Raw genomic sequence first — 15,450 nt, forward strand, 5'->3', positions numbered from 1 at the left:
CTTTTGAGTAAGGAAGTCAAAATAAAAATACAGGCCTATTAAAAATGTTTCAGTAGGTGGTGGTTCTTATTTTATATAACACATACAAAGCAAATGGTTGCCCTCTTGTGGAAGCATCACGAAACAATCAGACTGGCACCAGATCGTCTTTATTCGAAGCTTCCATGACCTCTTCAATAGTACCACGGATTAAAACCTATAAATAAATATCATGAAATACTAGGACTAATACCACCACAGTTAAAATGGATGCACAAAGGGTAATGTAGTCCCCGGACTTCTGCTCTTCCTATACAACGCATCTGAAGAGAGGAGACGTTTCAGTTATACTGCAACGCATGCGCATGACCAGCTAGCTTTGCTACTGAAGCCGTCTTTCCTGGCTTTAATGGTCAGTTGGCCCAAAAAAAAAAAAAAGTGTTCCATACTGCATGTAGTCCTCTGAAAGGGTCAAAGGTCAATCACTCCACGTTCCCCCTCACGGCAGTTATAGTTACAGCTTCACATTTCCACATCGACAATATTCTCACGATGATGACTTGTTCCTCTATCATACGATGAGGGTTTTCTTTACATATTTGCCACAGTTCATATTTTGGTTTGGCCTCATAGGAACAGACATACAACCAACCGTGTGTACGATATTCAGCAGTGTTGTTACTTCATAAAATAACATAAAAAAAAAATAAAAAAAAGTCAAGTCCTCCCATACTGTAAATAAAATGGTCCAGCAGCTAGTGGATATAACATCCATGTTGAGACAGAAAACCCTTTTGAAACAACCTCTAGTCCACACACCCACCTCCCCCGCTTGTCCGTCAATGATCACTAGCGTCCATTTTGATTTTAGGTTCCACCCCCAGTGGTTGTGGAATGTTAGTTGAGAGTCTTCTCGGTGCCAACCAACAGTCATTATCCTTGGCACACCTGACATGGCACCGGCTGCTCTTGTGGCAGTGCTACCCATCCAGAGGCTTGCCCAGGTAGACCATGGTCACCTCGGTGTTGCCATAGACAGCCGAGACGGCCGGGAAGAGGCAGGCTTTCGGAAGCCCTCGGAAGGCCACTCCCAGGAACTCAAAGCCTCTCTCGAAGGCCAGGGTTTTGTTATCCATATCCAGGATTACTCGTATCCTCTCCCCGATCTGTGGACGCACACCATTACACTAGAAAGTAATATGACAGTAAGTAACAGCTACAATACAGAGAACGGCTTCACTTTCTGCATGTATTTCCATGGACCCACTTTCAAAAGCTACAATTAATACATGCTTTACTGTTATGAGGACTTCTCATTTAAAAGGTGGCATTCTTCTTGACATGCATCCTACAGCACAGGCCTAACTCATCAAATAAATGTCCATCTAAGAACTAGAGACACTCCATTCAGAGGGTTCATCAGCCTTATTAAACAATGGCTCAGAGCTTTAAAAAAGGACATGTCCATTTATGTACTCAGATGTGTCTATTAGTCTGTCTGCAGCTCACCCCATAGTGACAACGTCCCTGACCCCATAGTGACAACGTCCCTGACCCCATAGTGACAACGTCCCTGAACCCTGCAGCTAGCTCACCCCATAGTGACAACGTCCCTGAACCTGCCTGCAGCTCACCCCATAGTGACAACGTCCCTGACCCCATAGTGACAACGTCCCTGACCCCATAGTGACAACGTCCCTGAACCCTGCAGCTAGCTCACCACATAGTGACAACGTCCCTGACCTCATAGTGACAACGTCCCTGAAACTGCCTGCAGCTCACCCCATAGTGACAACGTCCCTGAACCCTGCAGCTAGCTCACCCCATAGTGACAACGTCCCTGAACCCTGCAGCTAGCTCACCCCATAGTGACAACGTCCCTGACCCCATAGTGACAACAGTCCTGACCCCATAGTGGCAACGTCCCTGACCCCATAGTGACAACAGCCCTGACCACATAGTGGCAACGTCCCTGACCCCATAGTGGCAACGTCCCTGACCCCATAGTGGCAATGTCCCTGAACCCTGCAGCTAGCTCACCCCATAGTGACAACGTCCCTGAACCCTGCAGCTAGCTCACCCCATAGTGACAACGTCCATGAACCCTGCAGCTAGCTCACCCCATAGTGACAACGTCCCTGAACCCTGCAGCTAGCTCACCCCATAGTGACAACGTCCCTGAACCCTGCAGCTAGCTCACCCCATAGTGACAACGTCCCTGAACCCTGCAGCTAGCTCACCCCATAGTGACAATGTCCCTGAACCCTGCAGCTAGCTCACCCCATAGTGACAACATCCCTGAACCCTGCAGCTAGCTCACCCCATAGTGACAACGTCCCTGAACCCTGCAGCTAGCTCACCCCATAGTGACAACGTCCCTGAACCCTGCAGCTAGCTCACCCCATAGTGACAACGTCCCTGAACCCTGCAGCTAGCTCACCCCATAGTGACAACGTCCCTGAACCCTGCAGCTAGCTCACCCCATAGTGACAATGTCCCTGAACCCTGCAGCTCACCCCATAGTGACAACGTCCCTGAACCCTGCAGCTAGCTCACCCCATAGTGACAACGTCCCTGAACCCTGCAGCTAGCTCACCCCATAGTGACAACGTCCCTGAACCCTGCAGCTCACCCCATAGTGACAACGTCCCTGAACCCTGCAGCTCACCCCATAGTGACAACGTCCCTGAACCTGCCTGCAGCTCACCCCATAGTGACAACGTCCCTGAACCTGCCTGCAGCTCACCCCATAGTGACAACGTCCCTGAACCTGCCTGCAGCTCACCCCATAGTGACAACGTCCCTGAACCTGCCTGCAGCTAGCTCACCCCATAGTGACAACGTCCCTGACCCCATAGTGACAACGTCCCTGACCCCATAGTGACAACGTCCCTGAACCCTGCAGCTAGCTCACCCCATAGTGACAACGTCCCTGAACCCTGCAGCTAGCTCACCCCATAGTGACAACGTCCCTGAACCCTGCAGCTAGCTCACCCCATAGTGACAACGTCCCTGAACCCTGCAGCTCACACCATAGTGACAACGTCCCTGAACCTGCCTGCAGCTCACCCCATAGTGACAACGTCCCTGAACCCTGCAGCTCACCCCATAGTGACAACGTCCCTGAACCCTGCAGCTCACCCCATAGTGACAACGTCCCTGAACCCTGAAGCTAGCTCACTCCATAGTGACAACGTCTCTGAACCCTGCAGCTAGCTCACCCCATAGTGACAACGTCCCTGAACCCTGCAGCTAGCTCACCCCATAGTGACAACGTCCCTGAACCCTGCAGCTAGCTCACCCCATAGTGACAACGTCCCTGAACTTCAGAACTAAACTCGCTGTTTAGATGGCATTTTTTTTGGTGCAAAATATTTGCTATGGTGTACACTGCACTAATGATTATGACCCACGGGAAACAGGTTGCTAACCTACCTGGTATTTGGGTGCGTTGTTGCACTGGGGGAAGTTCCCGTTCACCTCCCCATTGTGGAGCAGGTTGTTGTCCACCAGGTTCCAGCCCCAGCTTTGGTCATCAGTGCCCAGGAGGGCCACATAGCCCTGGCATTGCATGGCAGCACGCTTGGTGGCAATGCCGATCACCGCCACGGTCCCTAGGGGCCCCTCCCACCAGATCTCCCAGGCGTGGCGGCCCTCTGAGAAGCCGATCTTGCCGCGGGCTCCGTCGGTGCTCTGGGCGATGGGGTTGCGGTGAAGGGTGAAACCGTTCTTCTTCACGTAGACGTTGCGTGAACAGTCGTGGGAACTCAGAGCGTGCTGGTAGGACTTGAGCTTCGGGAGAGGAGAAGACAGGTGAGGAGGCAGACAAAGATGGGGTCAGGGTTTTGAAGAGGATCAACACATCCATCCATCCATCCATGTAATTGATAAAATATGGCTGGTGCATCTCAATGAATTGAGAGCAAAATATGAGGGCAGAATCAACATATGTACCGGCAACCAGAGATCATAGCTATATCATTTCACTTACATGATCTCATTCAGGAAATGATTGCATCATGCTTATCTATCTTATTGAATGCAGACGTCAAATAAACAGGGCGTGTGCAGACCGCTAGACACCGGTCTCTGCATGACAGACAGCGTGACTAATAACGTTGATGAGTAGGCGGTCTGATTGAATGGCAAGCTAATATATGTGCTGAAAGTGGGTGCGTGAGTTATTCATTGTGGTATAATCTGGATTGAAATAATACAAATCTGTAACAGCTATAGGCCTTCACCATGATTTTCAAATAGTAAACAAACGTTAGCATACATAGCTACCTTTCCCTTGTGGGTTGGCAGATTGCAGAGAATGTCGGAGCGCAGTGCCTCTTCGCTGAGAGAGCGAGCGCACAGACTCCGCCACACCTCGCTGTTCTCGTCGGCTAGACAGTTGTTCCAATGCCAGCACACCAACGAGCACCGCATTAGATCATACAAATCTAGATAAGAGAACACATGCTCAAGAACCCGACTGGGTAGCCTGCCTGCTATTCCCACACCTCCGCCGGCTGCGACGAATGAGTTCCCGGCAGAGCTACAACTGGCAGCGGCTGCGCCGATGCAAGACTGCGCCCCTCCGGCGGCCGCTCCCGACATATTTGTCTAATTGAGGACGCCGACCGATAAATTGTGTTTCACAGCATAAATTTCTAACTAAAATGAATTAAAACGGACCATTTTTAACAATACGAGCCTAAATCACGGCGGTGGTATTGTTCTGCATGTATTTCCATGGACCCAGCCCGGGTTGGTAAAGGGAGAAGCAAAATGCGAAATCCAGTCAAGGTCCCGGAAATGTTTGTACAGCATTGATAAATCATGCATTTCTTAATCAATATAAATTAATATTTATTCAGATTCACAATGTTTAATTCTAAAGAAGGAGACAGAGATAATCTCAAAAATATTTTTGGTTCTGGAAAATTATAATAGGTGCACTTTACTTTGTGTTCCTGTTAGGACCTTTGTCTGTCATAAAGCGCCCCTTACAGCTGATCTACAGTCAGAATGGATTTTTACCCCCCCAGCCAGCCTAGAGTCCAAACTGAAGATTGAACTATGGTTTCCTGATCCTAGATCTGTGTACAGGTTCAACTTCCATTATGGGGATGGTTGTAAAATGTAATTGACAGATAGAAAATAGATGAATGTAAGAATGCTTATTTTAGATTTGATTGCAGTTATTTTTTTTTAGGAACAACGTATTGTTGAGCAATGCCAACACGATCCAACACCGACAGAAGTTCCAAAATAATCTATTCTATAAATTCCTAATGCATTGCGACACCCCCATAGCTATTATTTATGACAGATGATGCTTATGCATCAGTATCTGTACTCTATTACACAAATGATATAATAGCGTATACCATGTTATACATATGCTGTCCCAGAATCATTGCCCAGAGACGGCAAAGTGAAAGTCACCTTTTAATTGCAGTACGACATCATGTGACATGGGCACAAAGGAGACTCGATGTACTCGGAAGTGACGTCGGTTGCCGGAGGAATGTTTGTGCGCAGTGAGAGCCAAGCAGAAAACAGCAGCGTCAACCAGAGCCAGTGAGAACAAAAATACAAAAAACCAAAAGTTAACATCTGAGCCTGAAGAACAGCAGTCGGAAACTGAGAAATTACAACCGTAAGTAACGTTGACAACTATTCCTAATATTACAATTTGGTATCTATTGTTAAACCATTTGCCAAGATTGACAATATGAAGAGGTGGTTGAAGGGTGAATGGGACAGCCAGTATTTAACTACAAGGAGAGAGATGCGACTGAAGCCCCAACGCAATGCCACCCCGCGGCCCTTGTTGTTGTGGAACTACCGCATCGCCCATTAATAAACGCACATGAGTTAGTTTCCATAATTAAACGCCCCATAGGGATTTGTCAGCACAGAAGCACAGGAATAATGTCAATGTTAACAGATCGGTACCGTAATGTGTTGAATTCTACCTAGGCTGCCCTATGGTTTACTACTGTAGCTGGTCGTTAATCGATACACGTCCATTACTGCGACCAGGGGTCCCATACTCTAAATGTGTCAAGTGAAAAGGGTGCCTCATGATGGCTAATTATGATTTATGAAAAACATTCATCTGTGTATATACTAGCTAGCTGCTCAGGGCTGCCAACTTTTGAAGAGGGTTTGGGGTGACATTTACTATGTGTGTGCCCCCTAGCAAAATCACAGGTCAGGATGCTTTGAACATTATATGTACACTCAAAATTTGAAGACTTCGTTACTTAGCTATTTTTAGGGGGGGGGGGGGGGGGTGAAATTTAAATGTGATATGTACGTTTTTTTAAATATTTTTTTATCCATTTGCAAACATGTCTAAAAAACAGTTTTTTCTTTGCCATTATGGGCTGTTGTGAGTTATTATACTGTTACATGTAGATTGATGAGGGGCATTTTGTTGTGTGTGTGTGTGTCCATTTTAGAATAAGGTTGTAACGTAACAAAAAGTGTAAACAGTGAAGGGGTCTGAATACTTTCCGAATGCACCGTACTATAGTTAGCTATTGCGGCTAGTTTAACTGGTTTGCTAGCTAGCTACCTTCTTTACATAGTTTTGTTTGTGAAGCCATAATGATTCAGATCGAGAGTCATGACATAACGTATTGCTTGTGGAGGAAGATGCAATGCTGTGTGACAGCAACCAGTATGACATTTACTATAGCCACGTTTTTGTTTTTAACAGTGGTGTAAAGTACTTCAGTAAAATTACTTGAAAGTACTACTTAAGTAGTTTTCTGGGGTATCTGTACTTTGCTTTACTATCTATATGTTTGACTAATTTTACTTCGCTACATTCCTAAAGACAATAATGTACTTTTTACTCCATCCATTTTCCCCCGATACCCAAAAGTACTCAAATCAAATGTTATTCAAATCAAATGTTATTCAAATCAAATGTTATTGTTCACATACACATATATTTAGCAGATGTGATTGTTCACATACACATATATTTAGCAGATGTTATTGCGGGTGTAGTGAAATGCTCGTTACATTTTGAAAGCTTTACAGGACAGGAAAATTGTCTAATTCACACACTTATCAAGAAAATACCCCTTGCCATCCCTATGTTCTAGTGGACTTACTAAACACATGGTTTTCTTTATATAAGGAATTTGAAAAGATTTATACATTTGATACTTAAGTATATTTAAAACCAAATACTTTTACTCAAGTAGTATTTTACTGGGTGACGTTCACTTTTACTTGAGTCATTTTCTATTAAGGTATCTTTACTTTTACTCAAGTATGACAATTGAGTACTTTTTCCCAAAACTGTTTTTTAATGAAGAACATATCAGATTTTGTATCTAACATTAACATAACAATATAATGTTTGCTTCTTGTCTTGGTTGTTGCAGTATCTGAACAGTGTGCATTATGAACCCAGTGTACTGCCCTGCACCAACAGGAGTCCCCTATGCCAATCAAAAGGGACATTTGGTAGGATACCCAGGTAGGCAGAGAGCCCCTTAACCAGTGAGCCTGTAGTGTTTACACACAGTTGTATAAAAAAAAAATCTCTCTATAAGTGTTGCGTCTTCTCTAAATGTCTGTCTGATGCTTCTGAACTTCACTTGTTTGACATATGACCTCCCAGCTGGATTCCCTGTGGGCTATGCAGCCTCCCCTGCCTATGCCCCCAACATGTACCACCCTGGAGCCAACCACCCAGCCTTCCCCACAGGTAAGGTAACAGCCCCCCCCCCCCCCCACAGAGCTGCATCTAAGCTGACCCTTCTACAGTCAGTGCATACATTTTTAGTATGTGATTTCTTGTGGGAATTGATCCCCCAACCTCAGTAGGGGTGTATTTATTACGCAGATTCCGTTGCAAAATAATTCTTGAACGGAGGCAAATGGAAGGAAACGGGGTCCTACTTGAATTTATCCAATAGAAACTCATGTTCTGCTCTGTTTGCTTCCGTTTGGTTTTTAAACGTTTTCCATAATGAACACACCCCCAGGGGGTTTATTAGTCCAAACTGTTGAAATTGAGTTTCCATTGGACAAAATCAGGTAGGTCACTCTCCGTTCCATTGGACAAAAATCAGGTAGGTCCCTCTCCGTTCCATTGGACAAAATCAGGTAGGTCCCTCTCCGTTCCATTGGACAAAATCAGGTAGGTCCCTCTCCGTTCCATTGGACAAAATCAGGTAGGTCCCTCTCCGTTCCATTGGACAAAATCAGGTAGGTCCCTCTCCGTTCCATTGGACAAAATCAGGTAGGTCCCTCTCCGTTCCATTGGACAAAATCAGGTAGGTCCCTCTCCGTTCCATTGGACAAAATCAGGTAGGTCCCTCTCCGTTCCATTGGACAAAATCAGGTAGGTCCCTCTCCGTTCCATTGGACAAAATCAGGTAGGTCCCTCTCCGTTCCATTGGACAAAATCAGGTAGGTCCATCTCCGTTCCATTTGGTTCTGTTTGGCTCCTAGTGAGTACACCCCAGCTGAACCGCATCAGTTTGGGCAGGGGGTAGGAACGTGTAGCCGAGCATGGGATCGTTGCAACCCAATACATTACTGAAGGCTAAATCCTGACCTGAATTGAATCAGTCTAATTGAATCGTAGTCTTTGTACGTAGTGTAGCAGCCGCTGTGTTTTGACTCTGTACACCATGGTTTCATCACCTTTAGCTAAACACGGAGAACCAGACAGCTCTCAGGAGAGATGATTGAATTCAGCCAAACGTTTCTGCCTCTCCTTTTGTTTTCCAGCTACACACACATTCTGCCGTTGACTGAAACGTCCCTCTTTTGTGTTGTACAGATTCAGAAAGGAGTCGCACAATAGTCCGTCCCTTTACAAGCCATCGGGACAAAAAGGCCAGGCCTGAAGTGTTAATGGTTTGTTTTTGTTCCTGTTAAAATGTGTAATTCCCCTAGATGATATCTCTGACATGTCTCTTATAGGTTATGCTCCAGGTACTCCTTTTAAAATGTCCTGCTCGCCCGCCACGGGGGCTGTCCCACCTTACTCCTCGGCACCCAACCCTTACCCTGGAGCAGTATACCCTGTGAGAAGCACCTACCCCCAGCAGAACCCCTACGCTCAGGTCAGTCAGTCCGTTAGTTCATCTACAGACTGCTGCAACATATCCAATCAACCTTTTACCATCGGAAGTAGTACAACACAACCTATTTATTATACTTTTTTTGCTTATTTGCTGTGCTTGCAGAACCGTACTGAACTCTAAATATAAAAGCAACATGTTAAAGTGTTGGTTTCATGAGCCGAATTGAAAGATCCCAGATATTTCCCAAACTGTTTCTTACCTGTTAGTGCCAAGCCATAACAGTTTGAACCTAGCGCAGTACTTGGCTGTGACATCACACAGTTCCATGGTTAGTGCAGGCAATAGAGGAGGGCAGGGTTAGCCTAGTGGTTAGAGCGTTGGACTAGTGACCGGAAGGTTGCAAGTTCAAAACCCCCGAGCTGACAAGGTAAAAATCTGTCGTTCTGTCCCTGAACAGGCAGTTAACCCACACCCAAAATAAGATTTTGTTCTTAACTGACTTGCCTAGTTAAATAAATGTAAAATAAAAATGACCTACCATTGTACACTATTCTCCCTACACTAATCTTCCAACGTTACCGTGTGTTAAACAATTGAATGTGGTAATTTTCCAAATGAATCCAACCACCATTTTCTTTCTTCTCTGTGTAAAGGCTCTCATAAATATATACAGTGCCTTGCGAAAGTATTCGGCCCCCTTGAACTTTGCGACCTTTTGCCACATTTCAGGCTTCAAACATAAAGATATAAAACTGTATTTTTTTGTGAAGAATCAACAACAAGTGGGACACAATCATGAAGTGGAACGACATTTATTGGATATTTCAAACTTTTTTAACAAATCAAAAACTGAAAAATTGAAGCCTGAAATGTGGCAAAAGGTCGCAAAGTTCAAGGGGGGCGAATACTTGCGCAAGGCACTGTATAAATATATATATATACTTTATTAAGACAATACAATACGAATGGCCGCTCCCATGAGTGGGTGCCCTCGACTCCCACCCGCACGAGACGCCGGAAGAGCCAAGTCCCTGCCCCCAGCCCAAAGGGTTTCACAAATACTTTCCTAACCCTAAATAATCTACAAGATCTGAGAATATTTTAAAAAGTAAATGTATTCAGAGCGAGCAAGGTAGCCACTCCTGCTGAGCGCATTACGCTACGGAATAAGTTGTCTGAATACCAAATACGGAGAAGTGCTTAAGAAAGCCAGACATTTCCTAGGTCTGAATCGGTTCCATACACATTAGCTTGCTGCATATTGCTGCTGTAGTTGGCTCAATGTGGCGCTGGTGTGAGATCTCTCTCTCTCGCTCTCTCTCTCTCTCTCTCTGAGGTACTGACGTGAGATCTCTCCCCGAGTTACTGACGTGAGATCTCTCTCTCTCTGAGGTACTGGCGTGAGATCTCTCTCTCTCTGAGGTACTGGCGTGAGATCTCTCTCTCTCTCTGAGGTACTGGCGTGAGATCTCTCTCTCTGAGGTACTGACGTGAGATCTCTCTCTCTCTCTGAGGTACTGACGTGAGATCTCTCTCTCTCTCTGAGGTACTGACGTGAGATCTCTCTCTCTCTCTGAGGTACTGACGTGAGATCTCTCTCTCTCTCTGAGGTACTGACGTGAGATCTCTCTCTCTCTGAGGTACTGACGTGAGATCTCTCTCTCTCTGAGGTACTGACGTGAGATCTCTCTCTCTCTGAGGTACTGACGTGAGATGTCTCTCTCTCTCTCTGAGGTACTGACGTGAGATGTCTCTCTCTCTCTCTGAGGTACTGACGTGAGATCTCTCTCTGAGGTACTGACGTGAGATCTCTCTCTCTCTCTCTGAGGTACTGACGTGAGATCTCTCTCTCTCTCTCTGAGGTACTGACGTGAGATCTCTCTCTGACGTGAGATCTCTCTCTGAGGTACTGACGTGAGATCTCTCTCTCTCTGAGGTACTGACGTGAGATCTCTCTCTGACGTGAGATCTCTCTCTCTCTGAGGTACTGACGTGAGATCTCTCTCTCTCTCTGAGGTACTGACGTGAGATCTCTCTCTGAGGTACTGACGTGAGATCTCTCTCTCTCTCTCTGAGGTACTGACGTGAGATCTCTCTCTCTCTCTCTGAGGTACTGACGTGAGATCTCTCTCTGACGTGAGATCTCTCTCTGAGGTACTGACGTGAGATCTCTCTCTCTCTGAGGTACTGACGTGAGATCTCTCTCTGACGTGAGATCTCTCTCTCTCTGAGGTACTGACGTGAGATCTCTCTCTCTCTGAGGTACTGACGTGAGATCTCTCTCTGACGTGAGATCTCTCTCTCTCTGAGGTACTGACGTGAGATCTCTCTCTCTGAGGTACTGACGTGAGATCTCTTTCTCTCGCTGAGGTATTGACGTGAGATCTCTCTCTCTCTCTAAGCATCAAGGCACTTACTACACACAGCCGCTGTACGCAGCCCCGCCCCATGTCATACATCACACTACAGTGGTCCAGCCCAATGGGATGCCAGCAGCCATGTATGCCCCGCCCATGCACCACCCGCCTCGCCCCCACAATGGTGTTGCCATGGGGATGGTAGCAGGGACCACCATGGCCATGTCAGCTGGTGAGTTCCATTATTTTCCTCTCTTTATTATACTATCCTGTCTCTACACAGCGTACAAATCTTTGACGAGGATGAAGAAATGGTTTTGCTTTTGTCCAAATTCCTGACCTTTCCCACCGCCCTCCCTTCTCCAGGAACATTGTTGACGCACTCCCCGAATCCCCTCGCCCCCCACCAAGTCGCGATGCCCCCATACCGACACCCAGGCACGCCCACCTACAGCTATGTGCCACCCCAGTGGTGAAGTGATGGCACTGTGAGTAGTGAATACGTCCTCTGTGTCAGCCATTTCATGCTCTCTCTGGTCAATCTGCCTGGGACAAACACTGACCACATGGACATACAAGAGCATAGAAAATTGTCATCATTTCATAGTTTAGCTTTTTTTTTTTTACTTTTCAGGCAGGAAAATACAGGAAGCGTGGTCTAATTGTTACCATTTTAAAGGGTTGTCACAGGAAGGGTGGTCTAATTGTTACCATTTTAAAGGGTTGTCACAGGAAGGGTGGTCTACTTCTTACCATTTTAAAGGGTTGTCACAGGAAGGGTGGTCTACTTGTTACCATTTTAAAAGGGTTGTCACAGGAAGGGTGGTCTACTTGTTACCATTTTAAAGGGTTGTCACAGGAAGCGTGGTCTACTTGTTACCATTTTAAAGGGTTGTCACAGGAAGGGTGGTCTACTTGTTACCATTTTAAAGGGTTGTCACAGGAAGCGTGGTCTACTTGTTACCATTTTAAAGGGTTGTCACAGGAAGCGTGGTCTACTTGTTACCATTTTAAAGGGTTGTCACAGGAAGGGAGGTCTACTTGTTACCATTTTAAAGGGTTGTCACAGGAAGGGAGGTCTACTTGTTACCATTTTAAAGGGTTGTCACAGGAAGGGTGGTCTACTTGTTACCATTTTTAAAGGGTTGTCACAGGAAGCGTGGTCTACTTGTTACCATTTTAAAGGGTTGTCACAGGAAGGGAGGTCTACTTGTTACCATTTTAAAGGGTTGTCACAGGAAGCGTGGTCTACTTGTTACCATTTTAAAGGGTTGTCACAGGAAGCGTGGTCTACTTGTTACCATTTTAAAGGGTTGTCACAGGAAGGGTGGTCTACTTGTTACCATTTTAAAGGGTTGTCACAGGAAGCGTGGTCTACTTGTTACCATTTTAAAGGGTTGTCACAGGAAGGGTGGTCTACTTGTTACCATTTTAAAGGGTTGTCACAGGAAGGGTGGTCTACTTGTTACCATTTTTAAAGGGTTGTCACAGGAAGGGTGGTCTACTTGTTACCATTTTAAAGGGTTGTCACAGGAAGGGTGGTCTACTTGTTACCATTTTAAAGGGTTGTCACAGGAAGGGTGGTCTACTTGTTACCATTTTAAAAGGGTTGTCACAGGAAGGGTGGTCTACTTGTTACCATTTTAAAGGGTTGTCACAGGAAGCGTGGTCTACTTGTTACCATTTTAAAGGGTTGTCAAACATGTTGGGAAAATTTGGCAATGGTCAATAGATGGACATTTTATGTGTGGGAAAATAAAGAATCGGTATTACTGTGTATTAATCAACTTTTCCTCTGCTTCTCTTCAGGTCAGAAGATGGTAGATATGCATCGACACTCCCGTCCAGTGGTCTACAGCTGGTGGTGATGATTATGGCCCCCTTCAGCTGTTCTTCCTTCCTTTTTTATAGGCGTGATGCAAATCTGAATCCTAACCATACATCAACAGGTCTGTTCAGAACGGGATGAAGAGAATCTTCCCACTCCTGACTTTTCCTGTTTGGATTTTAACGCTATCCCAGAATCCTTCGCTCACTCTGCTGCATATCTTCCGTCAGATGGCTACTGGAAGTCTCCTCCATGCAAACTTGTGTTTTGTGGACTGTCTTTAGAAACGTGTAGTTAACTATTTTAAGTCGTTAAAAGAGAGTTTGGATGAGTTTTTATTTTTGGGATCCATATCGAGGTAAATGCGTGTGTGTGTGTGTGTGTATGCTAAATAACGCTCGCTCAATCTACCTGAGACATGCAAAATCACCAAAAAGACTGAATCTAAAGGAACTAAGAATAAGAACTGCAATTGTTTTAGCACTGATATCGTGTCTTAATTTGAAACCTTAAATAAGAAAGGGGGGGGGGGAATAGTTTCATACAAACAAACCTAAAGATGGAATCCTCAGTAGGGGGGGGGAAACGGTGCCACTGGCTGCACAGTATGTTTTGTGTTCCTCTATTTCTCGTGTCAGAGGGGGAACTACAGCGTTGGTTGTTATGCAGTGGTGATATCACAAACGGATATGGCTGTTTCACCATTAACGATTCCAGCTTTAGGATTACTACTGAAAGCCGTGTGGGTTTTTATTTGACTTGTTTTTAGTAACGTTGCTGGCAGAGTATTATTTCCCTAGATGACGCTGTGTCGACATTTTGTCTGTTGGGCCATTATTATTATTTATTTTTGTTGAGTTTTGTGCCTCTGTGTCCATTCCAACACTAAATCATTCTCCACACTCTTTGCCCATTGGGAGATGTTGTGGACACAGAGTTCAGACAGATAATTGGACCATTTGTCCTAAGATCCCCTACATCATGACAGCAGAATGATTACGGACCTGTCGTGACATGTGATCTACTACTGGTCGCCAAAGGAAAGTCTTCTATTGACAACTACTTGGACTCAGTCCTGCAGACAATGAGTGATTGTGTATAATTCTATTTTCAGAGGTTGAAAATACTGAAACCGTTGCATGTACAGATGTATGTATGCTTATATGTATGTATCATACCTGAACATGTCTACTGATTCCTTTGTGTCATTGGTTTGGGCTTAACCACACTAAGAGCCACAAACGTTTTAAAATCAGTGCTAACCTGAGACATTTTCAACAGGTTTGAGACTTTTATTAAATTATTCAATGTATTATAATTTTCTAAGCACTACTGGAAGAGAAGAAACATTACATTCTTATTTGAGACACAGTTTTAAGGAAGCCAGTACTTAACTGAAGTGAGATGTCTCTCCCAAGTTACCTCAAGACTCCACCAGAACTCACCCAATTTTATATCATTGTCTGAGTCACTCGTCTATCTAATCTAAGTCACCTCAGTTACTGAATCTGTTTTGTAATGTGTTTTTGGGTTGTCGAGAAAGACTACAAAATAAATACTATTATGAGAATTTGTCAAAGTTTTTTATTTAACCATTTCATTGAATCATGTCACCTGCACATCTTTGGGGATCCAAGGATGATGTGGTGATTTGCGATAACACTGAGCGATGGGGTGTGAGGTGATACGGGGTTTTACGATAACACCGAGCGATGGGGTTCGAGGTGATACAGGGTTTTACGGTAACACCGAGCGATGGGGTGTGAGGTGATACGGGGTTTTACGGTAACACCGAGCGATGGGGTGTGAGGTGATACGGGGTTTTACGATAACACCGAGCGATGGGGTCCGAGGTGATACGGGGTTTTACGATAACACCGAGCGATGGGGTGTGAGGTGATACGGTGTTTTACGATAACACTGAGCGATGGGGTTCGAGGTGATACGGTGTTTTACGATAACACCAAGCGATGGGGTTCGAGGTGATACAGTGTTTTACGATAACACCAAGCGATGGGGTTCGAGGTGATACAGTGTTTTACGATAACACTGAGCGATGGGGTATGAGGTGATACGGTGTTTTACGATAACACCAAGCGATGGGGTATGAGGTGATACAGTGTTTTACGATAACACTGAGCGATGGGGTTCGAGGTGATACAGTGTTTTACGATAACACCAAGCGATGGGGTATGAGGTGATACAGTGTTTTACGATAACACTGAGCGATGGG

The 15,450-nt window shown here is 45.2% G+C and overlaps 3 protein-coding genes and 1 long non-coding RNA gene across 5 annotated transcripts in view; 2 read left to right on the top strand and 2 right to left on the bottom strand.

Annotated features, from left to right (window-relative positions):
- The window catches only part of LOC149977374 (uncharacterized), a 934,188-nt gene that overhangs the window by 640,578 nt on the left and 278,160 nt on the right, over positions 1–15,450 (top strand). The window lies entirely within an intron of this gene.
- LOC110489553 (rho guanine nucleotide exchange factor 4) overlaps positions 1–15,450 on the bottom strand; it is a 169,960-nt gene that overhangs the window by 16,562 nt on the left and 137,948 nt on the right. The window lies entirely within an intron of this gene.
- LOC110489551 (F-box/SPRY domain-containing protein 1) lies at positions 126–5,434 on the bottom strand. 2 transcript variants are annotated; one of them, XM_036945706.2, is made up of 3 exons: positions 4,267–5,434; positions 3,415–3,771; positions 126–1,145 (listed from the first exon to the last, which is right to left on the bottom strand). In XM_036945706.2, exons 1-3 carry the CDS (start codon positions 4,582–4,584, stop codon positions 960–962), a joined length of 861 nt encoding a protein of 286 aa, XP_036801601.2. In that variant the 5' UTR covers positions 4,585–5,434; the 3' UTR covers positions 126–959. The 2 variants fall into 2 exon arrangements, with proteins under 2 accessions (XP_036801601.2, XP_036801600.2); XM_036945705.2 differs by having other exon boundaries at positions 126–1,166.
- fam168b (family with sequence similarity 168 member B) lies at positions 5,426–14,787 on the top strand. Its single transcript, XM_036945707.2, has 7 exons — positions 5,426–5,629; positions 7,377–7,471; positions 7,616–7,702; positions 8,929–9,071; positions 11,435–11,621; positions 11,756–11,877; positions 13,199–14,787. Exons 2-6 carry the CDS (start codon positions 7,396–7,398, stop codon positions 11,863–11,865), a joined length of 603 nt encoding a protein of 200 aa, XP_036801602.1. The 5' UTR covers positions 5,426–5,629; positions 7,377–7,395; the 3' UTR covers positions 11,866–11,877; positions 13,199–14,787.

This window comes from Oncorhynchus mykiss, chromosome 15 (assembly GCF_057628025.1).
Source record: "Oncorhynchus mykiss isolate SJ-2025 chromosome 15, ASM5762802v1, whole genome shotgun sequence".
In the NCBI taxonomy this organism is placed as follows: domain Eukaryota; kingdom Metazoa; phylum Chordata; class Actinopteri; order Salmoniformes; family Salmonidae; genus Oncorhynchus; species Oncorhynchus mykiss.